At 40.9% G+C, this 17038-nt stretch overlaps 1 protein-coding gene across 1 annotated transcript in view; it reads left to right on the forward strand.

The window, feature by feature from the left end:
• Positions 1-6063: 6063 nt before the first annotated feature.
• Positions 6064-17038, forward strand: part of SYNPO2 (synaptopodin 2) — a 30099-nt gene continuing 19124 nt past the window's right edge. Inside the window, exons 1-3 of the mRNA XM_010153628.1 lie at positions 6064-6204; positions 8701-8852; positions 13185-13978. Coding sequence (XP_010151930.1) covers positions 6064-6204; positions 8701-8852; positions 13185-13978 — 1087 coding nt within the window. The remainder of the gene's footprint in view (positions 6205-8700; positions 8853-13184; positions 13979-17038) is intronic.

The following is a 17038-nucleotide window of genomic DNA, read 5'->3' on the forward strand; positions in this document are numbered from 1 at the left end:
GCAAACTTGCTGAGGGTGCAATGTGTGAATGTATCTTACAGCTGAGTCTCCTGCCTCCAGCACCCCACCCTCTGCTTCTGTTGCCTCTCTTTTTCCCTCCATTTGCCTCCAAAGACCTGTAATCCCTCTTCCTAGAGGGGGGCACTTGCTGGCATTGTTCAGGAATACCTGTTCAGTATCTTCCTCATGCAGTTATCCCACTTTGCAGTTCTGCAGCACTGCTTGGTGTGATACAAACTCAACAGAACGGGCTGAAATGTATCTCATATAGTGTATCTCACAGTTAATCAAAGAAGCAGCATATGTCCACTTTTTCCCCCTTCCCTCTCATTTGTGGGGAGGAACAGAAAAAGAATCCACTCTTTTTTTCCCCCCTTTTTTTAAAAGAAACTAAATTGCAGGTCTGATAGAGTTTACGTTTTTTAGTTACTTCTCACATACCTTAGCTGCTTTCTACCAGCAGCCACAAGTCTAGGCTAGAAATGCTGTTCTCTTTGTGACATTGTGCTTGTACCCCATTATTATCTTACCAGCACCAGAAAAGCATTTTCAGGTGGTAGTTTTTGCTTTTTCATTTACCTGTCCTTTAACTGCAACTCTGGTACAAGAAATGTGCCACTTTTTCTACAGGAAACACCTAGTGCACAGTCTTAGGACCATACTAATAGTGCAAGGATATAGCAGTTCCAGTGCTCTATCAGTGACAAGAGTCAGCCCAAGATCAGGCGGTGGATATGCTTAGCACAAGGACTGCCTATTGCGGTACTTCCAACGTTGCCTCAACTTGTTCAGTAGCAGATAATACAGACATTTTTAGTCTCTATTTATTCTCCTTTAACCTAATCATCACATACGTTTTTTCCTCCAGGCCATAAGCTATATTGTAGTTAAGACTTTTGATGCTACCTGTATACTAAAGCACTCACTAAAGATGAATTATTTTCTCAGTCCCAAAGAAGCTTGACAATTCAATTATCTCTCTGCACGGGGGGCAGGGGGAAAGCAGACATGAAAATGTAGCTACAATGTTCATGGAAAGATCAAAGTTGGTTAAGATTTAGAAATAAGGCAGGAAGCACATAGCCAGTCATTATTCAAGCAGGGCAAGGAGAAACGGGGAATGGATATAAGGCAGACACTGCACAGCCACACTACTGAAAGGCAATGACATCATTCTTCTCCTTGTCAAATGTTCATCAATTCACCAGAAGCATCAGTAAAAAAGAAAACCAGCACGTTTTAGTTTTGACACATCAACTAGAAGTATGCAGTAGTACACCCCAAAACGGGATAATCCATGGCCAGGGTACACACTGGATGTGTTGGACAAAACGAGTAAGAGGCTTTAAGCTCTGTACCCAAGCTCACTATTGGGAAATTTGCTGCGTCGCCAGCATACCATATCAATATTTCAGAGGTCATTATCTCATCCCTTCTTCAGCTGCTAACTTTGGATTTCAGCCAGAGAAAGGCAACCGCTAGCAAGATGATACGCTAGTACATTAAGCAAAGCTTTTGGGAATTTCATCAGGCTTTTCTTTTCACTGAGATCAGTCTGCTCTCTGGTTCCAAATGGCACAAGTGCTCTGGCAATATATAAATGGTCAAACATGTTCTTTAACCCTCCCACAACAGTATGTGTAAGAAGTTGTACCAAACTGCATTTGTCAAATGAAGAGAACAGAACCTTTATGCCAGTTCTCACGTTACGAGAAGGAGGAAACAACAGTTACCAAACCAAACCAGTGTGCTCAAGAGGTGTGATTTCACACGGGAGGACTGATTGGAGACAGAGTTAAACAATAAGTAAACCAGTACCATCATCCCTCTGCAAGAATGTCCTATGAAGTTTTACATAAGTAAATCACAATTAAAGTTTTGCTTTAGCTGTGAGTCAGTAAGTAAAGCCAGAACCTTCCGTGCAACTGGATCAATAGGTTTTAAAGTTAAAAAGTACCTTCATTCCATGCAGCTTAGTATCCGACATGACATATTTTGCCATAAACTACCATAATATTATACCACTGCTCAACTTTTTTAATGATGATCTTGGTGATAACCCATGGCAGCACTCCCATGAAGTCAAAGGGTAACATCCAACCTCACCTTCTGGAAAGACTTTTTAGATTTAATCCAACAGTTCAAGAATTGTACCAGACACTAAAGAACATTAAGTTAAACAAATTCTGAACATATTAATTCTCTTCTCACCTGATCTCTCTAATGTCGTATTTTCTCATCTGAAAACCCATTTAGAAATGTAATTAGGTTTACAGGCAGACATGATAACCACCTCTACAAGAGTGGATGTGTCTAGGAGTCTTCCCTTAAGACCAGAAAAAGAAGAGTGTGTTGAACTGCCCAATTCCCAATATCATTATTCTGCTACTCAGTAGAATTTGGTGACTGGAAATATTTCTGTTCTTAACTTACAAGCCAAAGAGATTTCATTATTCAAAGCTTTCTCTCAGGAAAAGCATTCAGGAGGTAACTTAGAAACATCTTTGTTTAACCCAATTAATTAACAGATGTTTGCATGGTCTCACTGGTCTTACTGTGCAAATTCTACACACACTCACCAAAGAATGGGACACGGTGACTTTAAAGGTAGAATACAGAAAATTGTATTTTACTATACTTAGACTATCTGTATTTATAGTAGCTAAAGTCACAGCACTCCAGCATTAGCATCTAACGTGCTCCAGGGGCAATGCTCCTTATTGCATGCCCATACATTCAGGGGAGATAGGGAGGGCTTGGATCTCACACTCTTGATGAATTTGCCCTGGTGGAAGGTTTTACATTGTGGCTTTTACTGTGACTGAGGCTGAAGGAAACTAGTTTGTCTGGTGGAGAAATTCAGTATAGAGAGTCTGTATACAGAATACTCCTACACAGGGAAGTCATCCCACTCAAACTCCAGTGTATGACACTGTGTTATCTCAATGGTATTATAACCCAGCTTGCTTAGAATTTAATCCCTAAGCTGGAGCTCTGGCCTGACAAAAAGGCCAGGCCTTGAGTTTAGACCAGAATCTGCTACTTCCAATGAATTTCTGTGGATACAAAGCCCAGACTTGGAGTCCTAGGCAAGAACATTTCTTAATTATATGGTTTTGAAAGCCTCTCAAGGAACATCTAAACTATGCTACCATTACCCAGTTAAATCTGTAAGTGGCTCAAATTCAGTTTGTGAAGATCTGGTGACTCTCTACTGTCTGTTCATCTCTGTCTTTCTATATACTGACAACTACTTTCTCCTTATATACATATTTATGCTGGCCTTAAACATATTTAAGAGAAACATGTTAGCTAGCTAAATTTATTGCAGCAGGTAGCAGGCAGGCCTTTAATTGTGGCAATATTATGTTATACTTAGTTAAGTAGCAATGCCGAGTTCCACATACACTTTGTGTACTTCCACATCTAGTACTATTTGCCACTTTGTCAACAAGCAGAATACAACTTTGTTTACCTGCTTAGATTTTGGATAATTTCATCACTACCCCTGTCTTTTGAATTACTACCTCTTTTATGCCCAAGACTAGGTCATATTCAAGTCAGTTGACTTCCTTGCTATTTCTCATATATAGGCCATTTAAGTTGGATTTTTAACTTAATTTTACTTTCTGTTAAAGTTATCTGACTGTATCCAAAAACTTTTAGATTCAGAAACATCAGATCTGTAGGTGTCAAATGTTAGAACTGTAAGTTGTTTCCTTTAGGGAAAATATTACTTCTGAAAAGAGTGCATCAAACACTTGTTGCTTCAGTACTAGTACGAACAAAGAGAGAAGAAGCAGTGTCTCCACACTCCTAGTCCCATTCCCCCTTTCCTACATATTGATACCTATTATCTCTGCGTCCTTTCCTTTCTTACCTCTCTGACAATACAATGGAATAGTTGTAGCTAAGAAAGCAGACATCCTGTTCCATGCTCAGACCTGTATTTCTTCCAACCATAAAAAAATCAGTATTTCTGAAAAACTAACCCCCTCCTTGTAACAGTCGTTTCATTCACAACATACTTCTGTATCCAGAAACAGTTCTCAACACAAAGAGACAAAACTGATACTTGTGCTTACAAGTGTGAAATACTATCTGACCCCAAGTGAGAAGTTTTAACTGTGCTTACCACTTAGTTGCGTAGTCCCACCTCAACCTACTGTAAGGATCACATGCCATAACCTGGGGAAAGGAAAGAAAAGAAAAAGGCTTTAGAAACCTCCTGATACTAAAAAACTACTAATGGTTGCTCAGTTACCTGACAGACAATCCCTGAAGAGAGATACTGTAATCTTAATGTTACATTCAGAAAGTCATGTAAAGAGGCAGGTAGATAGGATCTACTTCTAGAATAAAAATTTATTACACAGTTTCTGTATAATAGGAAGGCCTACCCTGATTATTTTTTTCTAAACAGAAAATAGGTCACTGCAAGACATCTAAGAGCACAATTTGCTACTGTAGTAAAAAATACTGCTTTAATAGATGGCTAGTTGTTGGGTCTGAGAACGTAACCTTAAATTGAAAACCATTATTGAGCAAGGGCGTAACGGTAGCCAAAGGACATATCCTTGCTAAGCACCCTTCACCCTTTGTTACTCATGTTTAATCACCAGTCTAAAGGAAAGCACAAAGTCGCTGCTGACATAACTAAAGTAGTAAACAATAATGAAGATCACAACTCATCTACAGGGGTCCCGTTTGCCTGGTAAACTGTGCTATTTTGGGCAACACATTTCATGATAACAAAACACAAGGCAAGCCATCAAAGACTAACACAAAGGACCTACACGTGTAAATAGGTTCACTGAAACCTGCTTCATGCCTTGAGGGCCCCACAACAGTTCAGAAGGTTTAGGAATCAGATCAGATATTACACTGAATAGGTTCTGCCCAAGGTGACCCCTCAATGAAAGAGACTACTCTGTCTGTATGAGCAAGGGACCTTAAAAAGTAGGGAAGTGTATTTCCACTACATCAGTATTTTCTGTTCTGTTGTCAAAAAGCTGCTTGCAAACTGAAAAAGGATCAGTAAATAGTTCTGAGTATAACTCATGGTTTGGAAAGCTTGCTTTAAATTGAGACTACTGCTGTGCAAATGTATGTTTTAAAGCCACAGAAGTCTTACTTTAATAGATAATGGTTTAGGCTAAATAGATCATGCTTATGCTCAGTTTGCTCATTTTCCCAGTCCAGCTGAGGAATCATAGATCTGAAGCACACCACTTAGACACACATCTCAGATACAGGTGTGTGCTCCTGGCAGCACACCAGAATAATATTAAGATACACGTCAACCTTCCCAAAAGTCACTGGTAAAAGCAAGACTATGAAATATCCTACCAGTTTCTTAGCTACGCAATTGGAAGACCAGGACTGCAGAATGTCCTCAGGTCCATTTGACTCGCTTGAAACTACAACTCGTTGACCTTGTTACCAGGTTCAACATACCTCAACTCTCTGATCTGCTTATTATAGGGCTCAGACACCCAACCAAGCTCATCAGCTGGTAAGATGAGCCCCAGTTGCTGTCTGTGCATTCACTTGCAGCCACAACAAGTAACAGGTGCATCTACTTTAGCTTTTTAGCTCAGCAGCATTACATTTTTTTGAGGCAGGTTTCCCTATTATCATGATTTACCATATGTTGTTTCATAGCATGGAACAGTTTTGGGTTGTATAAACTTTCAGATTTCAGATTAAATCAAAACTTTCAGATTAAATCAAAGGAGCAGATCTCATAGCTGCTACTTGGCAAGGAGTCTCCAGGTGACAGAAGATTAGAGCTAGTCTAAAGTAAAAAGACTACAGCATGCACAGCACAATGGCTGGGCACTCAGCATTAGCTTTCTCTACAAAACCCCTCCTTTGCCCCACACGAGTATGAGCACAGCCACTCTGTATCCCTGAGCTTTTTCAGCTTTCACTGGTTAAGAAACTGCCATGTGCTGCAGGCATCCATGACCACTCCACCCCTGGCAGCATCCCACCATTACCACAAACCCACAGTGAGTTTCTATCCCACACCTTCCTCCCACGTACCTGTGCTTCTGCGACATGATCTCCCAACTGCTGCATCACAGCACCCAGACCCTACTCACTCCCAGTTTCCAGCCCAAGCTGGGACAGACTCGCCTGAAGAGCTTCTGGACAGCCCCCAGTCGCTCGTTCCAGCAGCTGCTGGGGATTAGGTGCCAGGTGAGGGGGTGAGGAGCCCTCCCCCAGCCCTGTGGCCTCCTGTCCCAGTGAGCAGTGGTGCTGGTGCAGGCTCCTGCTGCACTGCTGACAGGGGATCCTGGCTCCTCTGTGGTGCTCGGATAGCAGCGAGCATCCAGGCTAAGTTCTTCGCAAAGGAAGTTTCCCCTCAGATTAACGGCTCTGTGGATATGAGGAACTGCTTACTGCTTTTAAGCAGTAAGGGGCACTCCTGATAGTGGGAAATTCTGAATACAAGAGTAATCTGGGAACAAAAAGAAATTACGTACTTGAGGTAAATTGTCCAAGTAATGCAGCTCTGTTCAGTGTACAGCATGTGCAGTGTGATCCTGCAATGGCAAAAAAATAAACCTGGAAATATAATGCTGAGAGGGAATCTGCTCTAATGTGCTATATGAACTGAAATGCCACCAGAGAGTGAGGTATAACAACTTACAGTAATTGCTTCCCTGCGTGACCACTCAAAGAAGGGGCTGTGTTTTCACGTGGAGGTCCAAATATCTCACAGTTGTGATCTTTCAACAATTCACAAGGCAGCAAAATGGACAGAGAGGCCCTTACAGGAACTCCGAAGGAAATTCAATGCCCTTTTCTATTCTCTTTGAATGTTACCAAGGAGTCTGTTAAAAAATTATGAAATTGGTTGAGCTGTGTAGCAATTCCTGTAGACCTATTAACATGCTACATTTGTACTTGTGCTTTTTGACAGAAATCACTGAAATCACGGAACGGGTAACAGTTTCTCTCCTGCGACAGCTGCAATGGTAATCTGTGACAAAACTGACCCCAAATTCTCAGACACTTAATAAGGAAACAGAAACAATCTAGGTATCACAGATGCTTTGCAGAGTCCATATGTCGCTCTAATTGCTGTTTACATGTTTTTAAGACTCACTCTCAATTCTTCCTAGCATCCATATTAATGTTCAGGCCTAAGAGGTCTTGTAAAATTTTAATAGCATATCCTCTTATTTAAAAACAAACAAAACCAAATACAAAACCTCAATCCAATTCCTAGCACATATAGGAAGCAAAACATTCTAAACACTCTTTAAATTGTAATTTCTTCCCAAAGTACAAGGATGTTTATGCTCTTGCCTAAGGTGAGATAAACAGAGCAGCATACCACTCCATATTTGTAAATGTTAACTCTGCAAGGTAGGAACTGGCTTCTGTATGCACCAGGCTTCTGTTTCTTCACTGCTCTAAAAGCCATTAATATGACATATGGGTATGTATAAATTGAAACAACAAAGATATTGGTCCTGCCACAGAAGAACGTGCAGTCTCACTCTTTATTCACATATCATCCGGACTCCAGGAAACTTTTCAAAATTGCCTCCAGGAATATGTCACAGGTACCAGACCAGTGGCCTCATAGTATACTGGGGGTAATTCCATGGGTCTGTGGGACAGTTGCACCCGCAAATCTGGTGTGTATCAGAACTAACCTTCCTAGAGACAGTGGGGACGGACTCTGCTGCTGTGAGTGGGGTAGAACAATCCTACTTTTTAAAAAATTGTCAAGACAATGCTTTGAGAATTAATAAGGATGACATAAGGCCAAATGGCTCACACCAGGAGGTAGAAGACTGAGAGCAAAGAACCCAAGGACAGCCCTTTTGTGCGTATATGTCATTCCAAAATAGACTCCTGCAAGCATCCTGGTTAATATAACACACTGTTTGCCAAATATGTACTTTAAAAATAGCAGTCAACTGTATGGCATACCTTGGGTGGTGTTAAAGCTGTCTAGGTTTTGTTATACAAAGACTATGATAAGTTGCAACATGCTGCCAGTGGAAAAAGAAGTGAAAGACAAAAACCAAGCTGCGGGTGATTCTTGAATGAGTACTTATCGAGGAAGATTAAACCATAACAGGCGTGTCTTAACTTTAATAAATCAGGGCACTTACTCAGATGACTAAACATGGATTTAGGATCTCCAGATGTTTATAGTTTGGCAACTAAACCTACAGTCCGACATCTGAGGAAAAGTGTGCAGTATACCAGACATCTGTATACCTACAGCTCTAACAGCATGTAGCTATTGAAATTCTGCCCAGAGGAGCCTGAAGTTACATGCTCTTCTTTCAACATCTTGGCATAGAATTCAGCCCTGATGGCCTTTCATTTTGGGAGAAACTAGTAAGAATTTTTGCATTTCTGCTAAACACTAACCAACTGATTGTTGTCCCAAAATTCAATGTTTCCCCTTTTTGAAAACAAATTCCAGCCTGTTTGACACCTAGCCCATAATCTCAGTAAAACACAAGTTTTTCTATTTGTTAATACTGGCCAGAACAGTATTAACCTTAGCTGGGACAAGTAATTAATCTGTGTTACTAGAAATCTATGATCCATAATATTGATCCTTTTTCTTTTGTACAGACAAAAAGTAAGTTGTGGACATGGTTGCTGCTGTTTTCAAATGAACACTAATTGTGCAACTTGAAATTTGTTTCTGACTCACTGTAGGTTCGCAGCAAGAGCAAAGCGGCTAAGGCTGGACTGTGTGAGGGAGATGAGGTGGTGTCTATCAATGGCAAGCCTTGTGGAGACTTAACCTATGCTGAAGTTATCGTTCTGATGGAAAGCCTGACTGACGTCCTGCAGATGCTTATCAAGAGGTACAGGAATGCTCAGAGCGCGTCGGTGCAATTCTGTTCAGTGAACTGCGCGGAAAAGGCTGGTTTTGAATGCACCCGGTTTACAGATATATACTGTGAGCCTCTGAGAAGCCCTCTTACTTACGTCTGTAACTCTGCTTGTCTGTATGGAAAAGGGAGGGAAGACAGATTTGCATTTGATCTGAAGGGATTAATATATATATAATTGGAACCATATAGTTCAGGCACAGAATTAACAGTACAGTCTCCAAATGCAATGATTTTATTTCTTACTAAGTATTCTTAATACTTACAAGGTATCCACTACCATATCTGCATACTGCAGGCTCTTAAGTTCAATTATACTTTCCGCCCCTTTGAAGTAGCGAAGTGTTGTTATTCCCCATAGATAGGGAAGTGAGGCTTACAAAAAGCAAAGGCTGTATAGATGGAGAAAGTGTGTTACAGAGATATGCCTTGATGATGACATGGCAAATGGTCTTCTTGGGTGGCAAAATGTGTTAGTAGTCAGGAGGGGGAGAGGGGCTGGAAATCATGAATTCTATTTCTGTAGCTGTTAACACTTCACTAGATGAGGTGGGGCAAGTCACTTACAGCTCTGGGTCTCAGCTTCTCCATTTATAAAATAGTGATAGTGAATTCCAGTTTTCTTTGAAAATGCTTTGAGCTTTTTAGAGTAGAGAACCTTTGTATGAATCTGCAGGCAAGCCAGCATTACTGCTCACTGCACATCAGTCTATACTAATTACTCTAATGACATGTAGTTATCAGTGTAATGCAGGCAATCTTGAGTTCAGAACCACCTACAGTATGCACATTCTACCCAGACTTCGTGAATTCAGACAAGACAAACTCTCAATTGCCTTCAGTGTGGGTAAGAGGAGGAAGACAAGACTTAAGGCTTCCACACTCCTTGTAAGGAATTATGGCTCCTCCCTGAGCTACTGCAGTTCCCTGTGTCTGCTCTCCCACAGGCAGGACCAAGAGGACAGAAGAGGTCAGGATTCATCACAACAGCTAACACAACACTGTCACTGGAATGGCTGAAAGGACTCTGGTGCAAAAAAGGCACTTGTTTCTGGTTACCAGGGATGTCTAAACACTACAGGAAATTCCTCTGTGGTTTCTGCAGCCTGTCAGGAAGAACTTTCCAAAAGTGTCTAGCAGCTCAAGGTTAAAACCTGCCTTCAAAACCAGGAGTATTAATTTTATTCAGAACAGATATTTTGCATGGCCTGTCTGCGCATGTCGTTTTGGGCTGAGTAATGGATCGATGTGATGAGATCAGGGGAACAGTGATAGCTGAGGATCACAGCTCACCTCCTCCATTGTGCATATCTCCTGCTTGCGTTTCAGCGGTGTACGGTTTGAATGTTCCTCCTGCATTATCTGCATTCTTAGGTTTATAATTCATAACACGACTACTGGAACTGCACTAGTAAAAATGGTATTTGTGACTGACCAGCTGTCTTCTTTGCAGCCACAGAAATAGCCCCATATGCTCTGAATCCTGCCTGTTGCTTCTCTATAACTGGTATTTCAGTTGGTCTGAGGACCACAGTACGCTCTAGCTGAAGTGACAGCACATCTGCCCTTCCCTCCATTGCCCCTGCTTGAATGCATGGTGAACGGCAAGACACGTCCTGAAAGCCAGAACCAAACCAGAGTGCTTAGACCCATAATTCAGTATTTCACTGAATGAAACTGTGTCTGTTAGACATTTTAAGAAAGTTGCAGTTGCACAGCACTCTGAAAGGGACTAAAATGTTCTAAAGGAATTCACCCTGAGAATCTTTGAATTTCTTCTCATCAGCTCATCTCCCCCAGCTCCCAGCCTCCACTGTCAGTGTAGTCCAGGATATGGGAGAATAAACCAAAACACTTCTCCTGCCACCTCCTTTGTGGGTAGTAGCCCTCTCAGCACTACCACCAGAAGGATTTTTCAGGAAGTGTCTTAGTATTCTCTGAGAGCAATGAGAAGCAAATCCTTCCCATCCCAAACAGCCTCTTGTTAGCAGCCATCTCAAGAAAATGCTGGAAACCTTGAGGAAACTATAATGCATACTCAAAGTGGTGTTTCAATGGTGATCGTCACATCCAAGCATCTTTCTCTGGCAGGGAAGAATATTTCTCCCTCGGAAGCTTCTGAATGTACCTGAACTATTTACATGAAGGATGAGATTTTCATAGGCATTCGTTGTTGGCCTAATTCTGCTCTTACTAAGCTTATTGAAAAAAAAATTAGGCTTATAAAGTATTTTTTAAAACGTTACTCGGCCTTTGATGTCTACAAGAAGTTTTCCCAATCCCCTGTAAACCACAGGCAGTTACTGACCAGCAGTGCCCACAAAATCTTCGGTTTACAGGATCAGAGGAAAGAGACTTCCTGCAGAGCAGGCACTCTCCAGATGCTGTGTGGGGGAGCATCTTCCTGACCTTCCTGACAAATGCTGAGCAGATGTATCCGGGAAACACTGAAACAGAAATGCTAGCCTGCCCTTTTCACATCAGTGTTCGCAACTCTTGGGCTACTGCTGAGTCTAGAAAGAAAATTTCGGGGGGGAAGTAGGGAGTGTGCTCAGTGCATACCAAAATGAAATGCACCATGTAGGGAGTAAAACATGACTCTGAGACAAACCCTGCTGTGCTGACTCCATGTGTTCTGCTTCCTTCCTGGAATTACACCAGGGGTGTTGTTCCTGCAGCGAGCTGGAAAGACCTGAAACAAAAATGATAATTTGACAAAGCAGAATCTTAAATGGCCAAAAAGAGTTCAGACCCGGTATTCTGCCTTCTGACACGTGAATACGCATCTATGTCTATATAGAGCAGAAGTATATCCATAAGTAGCAAGGGCCTTTTACGGTGGAAATCTTTGTCTCTCACACATACACACAATCACTCAGCTACCAATAAAGGACAACATTGAGCTGGCCCAGCCCCCAGTCTCATATTTTACAAGGAAATGTTTACAGATTTCTGTAATTTATCTGTGCTTAAGAGCAGTACAATTGATCATCCAAATAGCATAATATGATGGAATCCAGCAGCACTCACAGGGGGGTCCCTAAATTAAAATCTGTCTGACCTTTATGTAGCTCCATATGTGGTTTAATGGATGTTACACGTTTTGTACTATTTGAGACAAACCCAGACTGCTACAGTTTGCTGCATGGCTAGAAAAGCAAGTGATACTGAAGTTTCTTCAGTGCTCTGACAGGTTTATTTCTTCTGTTGCTTCTTCCAGCCTTTCTCTGAAGGGGGTTCCAAGGTTTCAGAATACCTGGAACCAGCTTTTGATTTCAGAAATCTCCATAATACTTGATATTAATACTTTACTGAGGGTACCTACCGCTTCCCTCATTTGAAAAAGTGGTTTGCTAACTCAACAGAAAGCCTTAATAACATGCTGCAGTCTTGGTGTACAGAAAAGGTTTCTTCTCAAATTAATAGGAATCAGTATGGACCAGTGTACTGAAAGAAGAAGCTAGAGAGTACACTGGGAGTCCTAACACCAGTAAATCAGCCTAACTGGGCCAGGAGTATGAATAATTTAAAAAGGAAGCTACACTGAGGTATATAGTAGGCTTCAGGAAGACAAAGTGACATTCGCCAGTTGGAAACATATACTTTTTAATAACAAGGAAATACTGTATATGTTCATTGTCCTTTTCACTGCATCACTGGAATAGGCACAGAATGTTTTAATTATTCCATGATATATAAGGATGGTGATCCTCACAGGAATTTTTGAATATGTATTTTAAGTATTCATTCCCCTCCCTCTGGTCCTCATCCAGTACTTAGTTATTCCTTAGAGAGCAAACTGTTTGGGACAGGAACTGTATGTGAGGATGGTGCCTAAACCAGTTGCAGTAGCAGCCACACAGCCAAAACCCAACCACTTCTCTGGTGTTGTGCAAAGCGCATTTTCTCATACACGTGTGAAATATGAAGAAGCATTGTCCCAGAAGTCTCAGCAGCATTTGTCTAGAAACACTGTAACAGAAATGCATCTGTGAAAGCATACTGATGGTTAAGAACGGTATAATCCAACACGGCAGAGGGATGGTAGTAGGATCATAGTTCTACTGCAGTAGTGTAATTTCCCTCTAACTGAAATGTTAAGTTGAAGAATTTTGAAAGACACAAAGATGCTTCAAATTTAGACCTCTACATTATGGGAAAATTCTTCTTACTTAGATGGACTTACTAGCAGGTACCACAATTAATATAGGGGAAAAATACTATACAGGAATTGCTTTTGTAACTGTACTTACAATTGCTGTGCTTACAGCAGCTTAATTTCTTGAATTACTTATGTGTGTGCAGATCCTCCAACGGAATAAATGAAACCTTTAGTGCTGAAAGAGAAAATGGAAAGCACGATAACATAAAAAATAAGGACTATCGGGAGAGTACTACACTGCAAATAAACACAGCGAAAGAGAGACCGCGTGGAGATCTATGCATCACAGAGATATACAGTGAGACTCACCAGGCGGCAGGAGAAAGCAACATACACTTTTCTGAAATGAAACAAGAGATCACACAAAGCCACAGAATTACTCCTAAAGTGATAAGCACCTCCAACGTGCTCGTGACAGATGAAGCTGCTTTCAGAGGGAAGACAGAAGAAAGAAGGCCAGGTACTATGGTTGAGCTGCAGTTGTCCCTCTCAAATGATGCGCACAAGGGCACCAGTGCTCCTGCTGGGACTCTCGTAGGGGCAGAAAAATACACCCCTTCAGGAAGAGAACCCAGTGTACAACAAGATGGGATTAGCCCTGTAATTGCAATGCCCCTGGGCGTGAAAGAGAGCAACGTCCAGTGGTCAAGCAAAGTAGTCCAGTTTTCTAGTGGCAAAGAGGTCAAGAGGATCCAAGGTGCAGCTCCATCGCTCCCCAGGGTGGAGGTGATCCTAGACTGTTCAGACAGGGAGAAGGAAGCACCCAGGTCTCTAGCTGAAAGGGGGTGTGTTGATTCTCAAGTGGAAGGAGGGCAGTCAGAAGCACCTCCTTCCCTCCTCTCCTTTGCAATCGCATCAGAAGGCGCAGAGCAGGGAGAAGACAACCAGCACTCGGAAAAGGATCACAGACCTCTCAAGCACAGGGCGAGGCACGCAAGTAAGTATGTCCCATCTAATCATTTGCACTGCCTGAGGGTCTCTCTTGTGTCTTTAAACAATTTCCGAATTTAGACTGCAATAAAAAAATGTTTGAGGTTTTTTCCTGCAGTTTTCTAACTTTCCTTGTCTTTTTCTTTTGAACAATGTTTCTGTTCTTGCTTTATATATTTTTTCAGGGTAATACAACGCTCCTGGTGACGAGCCAAGAGTATACCCATGCCTTAACTGTGCTGAATTACTCTGCTTATCAGACTTCCACTTTGAAATTAACTCATGACTTTGTCCAACTAAAAATACTTACATCTCTAAAAAGGGCTGAATTCTGCTGGTCTTCTACTGTATATTCAGAGACAATCTGTAGGATATTAACCAAAAAAGCATGCTGCTTGCACATGTCTGAGTGAATCCTGTGAATTTCTCCTTTTATAGCAAAAACTTTGTGTTCTCATTTGCATCATCTAAAATCAAAGCCATGCCACTGCTCTTAAAAAGTTAATAAAAAAGTCCACTAGAAAAGCTAGATGTTGCCCGCAGAAGAGATTTTGACAGACACTAGCATGTGCATAACTGTTACATGATCCCTTCAGTTTTGTCCCTCTTCTCGAGACTGGAAAGTGAACATTCTATTTCTTCTGACTCCCATACCCAGAGGTCAGCTTCAAAATGTGTCCAAGAAGTGTACATGAAAGTAAGTGAGCAACTGGGTCCAATATTAATAACCTGAGTGTAGATATGCAATATTTATTTATCTACCTATTCATTAATTAATTATTTTATTCATTTGGGACCTTTCTATTGGTTGCTTGCTCTTTCCCAACAATGTTAAGAATCCTGTCTGGGGATTTAGTAGGAGTATGTCAGAGGTGCTTGAATGTGTGCAGTGATATACTGTAGCAACAAGCTATTTCATATACAGTGTTGGAATTAGTCTGCTAACCCACTGCTAATTCCTCTGTAAGCATATTTTTAGCACGATAACCATTTGTGTCTTATTGGCAAGTGGATTAAGCAGTTACTTATGCCTAAGTGTCTGTATGCAATCCACATATTTTTGGCATATTAAATGAAGCATAAAAGAAAGGGCACATGCTTTATGTTTTGGCTGCACAGTCAGAATCAACTGTGTGATGTGCCTGTCTTTCTTAGAAAATTACTTGCAGTGCCTCTCTAATAAGGCAAAAGAACAAAGAATGAACTACACATTACATGATAAGCTCTGCTTTCCAGTGGGACACAGATTCTGTCCTTTTCCCACCTCAACTATGACAATCTCAATTCCTTCTAATCTACTGGCAGCGCATTATCCTTTGGAACCACTGATTTAATCTGGAAAAATACCTGACTTTATTATTACTATTTGTAAAATCCTATCTACACAACAGAACAAACAAATTCCCAAGCACAGGGAATAATCTGTGTGCAGCAAATACTATGCATGTTTTTTGTAAAATTAGAAGTTATAATGCAGGATTTAAATCTAAATTAGAGATGAACATTTATTATAGGTGTTTGATCTCTTTAGCAGAAATATTCTCTGTAAATAGTTATCAGATTATATTTACTGAGCAAGTAACATTTCCTCTGCCATCTTTTGAAACTGTTGATTAAGTAACTTTCCAGATTAATTAAGAAAAAAATACACTAGCAAAATGTTCCCTGGAACTGTATGGGTACCTGCTGAATCCGCTTCCTAGAAAAACACTCACTGCTGATGCAAGTAGCTACTTGAAAGTGTAGACGTACGTGCTGAAGGGCGACCATTTCTGTTTGCAGAGGCACTCTGAACCTAAAGGCCATCCTTTTAGAAAATGTCTTCAGTGACTACTGTAAGCATTTGGATTGTCAAAGGACTGAGCCAAGGATTTTGTGACCTGGCCCTCTCAAAATAAAATATTACAAATTGCTGGTTCAGGTGCCTCGCTCTTTTCTCTTTTATAGGCTCTTGTCAGAACCATTGGCCCAGTCATGCTGTCATCTGGCATAATGGCAAAACTCCAATTGTCATTAATCGGAGAGGTATCAGACTCCATCTACTGACATGCCTAAAAAGACCATTAATAGAAAATACACCACATGGCTTTCTTTAACGGGTTTGTTTTATTTATACTATCAAAAGATACTAAATAACTTACTGTTCTATTTTCATATATCAGAGGCACAATTTTTGAAATTAGGTGGAAGGGGACCATTGATTTAGACAGGAACAGTTTTAAATGCTAGGTTTCTTAAAGGGAGAAGCTACTGAGGCCATCATTCATGAGATGCGGTGGTAGAATATAAGGAAGGGAAAGAAACAGGAGCACCACCTGACCCGTGTTGCCCCATGAGGCACATGATCCATGTCACCTAACAAGGAAGCAGTCGTGCTGATGTACAGTGCACCTATCAGTTTTACAGCTGCATCTATTCCTGTTCCATGTGACTTGAGGAAGACCAGTAATTTATTCTTTAAGAAATATTTATTATTGATATATGCTAGTGAATACTCTGGAGAAATTAGTTGAGTCTTCTCCATTCAGGTCTTAAATGTGTATTCATTCTTGCCACATTGTCAAAATAAATATTCTGGAGGTCTTATATCCTATACAATTTTGGAAGTAATGCCTGCTAAAAGCTTGAACCTTGCTTTCATTGACTACCACGGACAAACTCCTATGTCTTCCAAGGGGCTGAACATTAATGCTAATGGTAGCTGTGTATGCCTTTTTGGATGTATACTTGCTTTTAAATAGCTGATACATAAAAGCATACCGAATTTTATCAACAATACACATGTTATAATGCACATGAGTAAAATAAACATATAAGTGACAGAAGCTGCTGCCACCATCAGCCAGAATACACTCGGTTTCATTTGGTCACACATGTTAGGCAGCCATGAGCCTGGCTGGCTGGGAATGTCCTCTATAAGCCGAGGAGATGTGGTCAAACACTTGGTAAATACCAGCCTATGAAAACTGAATAAATGAGAAAATACTCTCTGTCTGTCGCTGCTGAGATTACTTATGGCAGTAAATATCAAGAACGCTAGAAATAAAGACACATGTAACATTCCTGC

The sequence above is a fragment of the Eurypyga helias genome, unplaced genomic scaffold (assembly GCF_000690775.1).
Source record: "Eurypyga helias isolate BGI_N326 unplaced genomic scaffold, ASM69077v1 scaffold19786, whole genome shotgun sequence".
Taxonomy (NCBI): Eukaryota; Metazoa; Chordata; class Aves; order Eurypygiformes; family Eurypygidae; genus Eurypyga; species Eurypyga helias.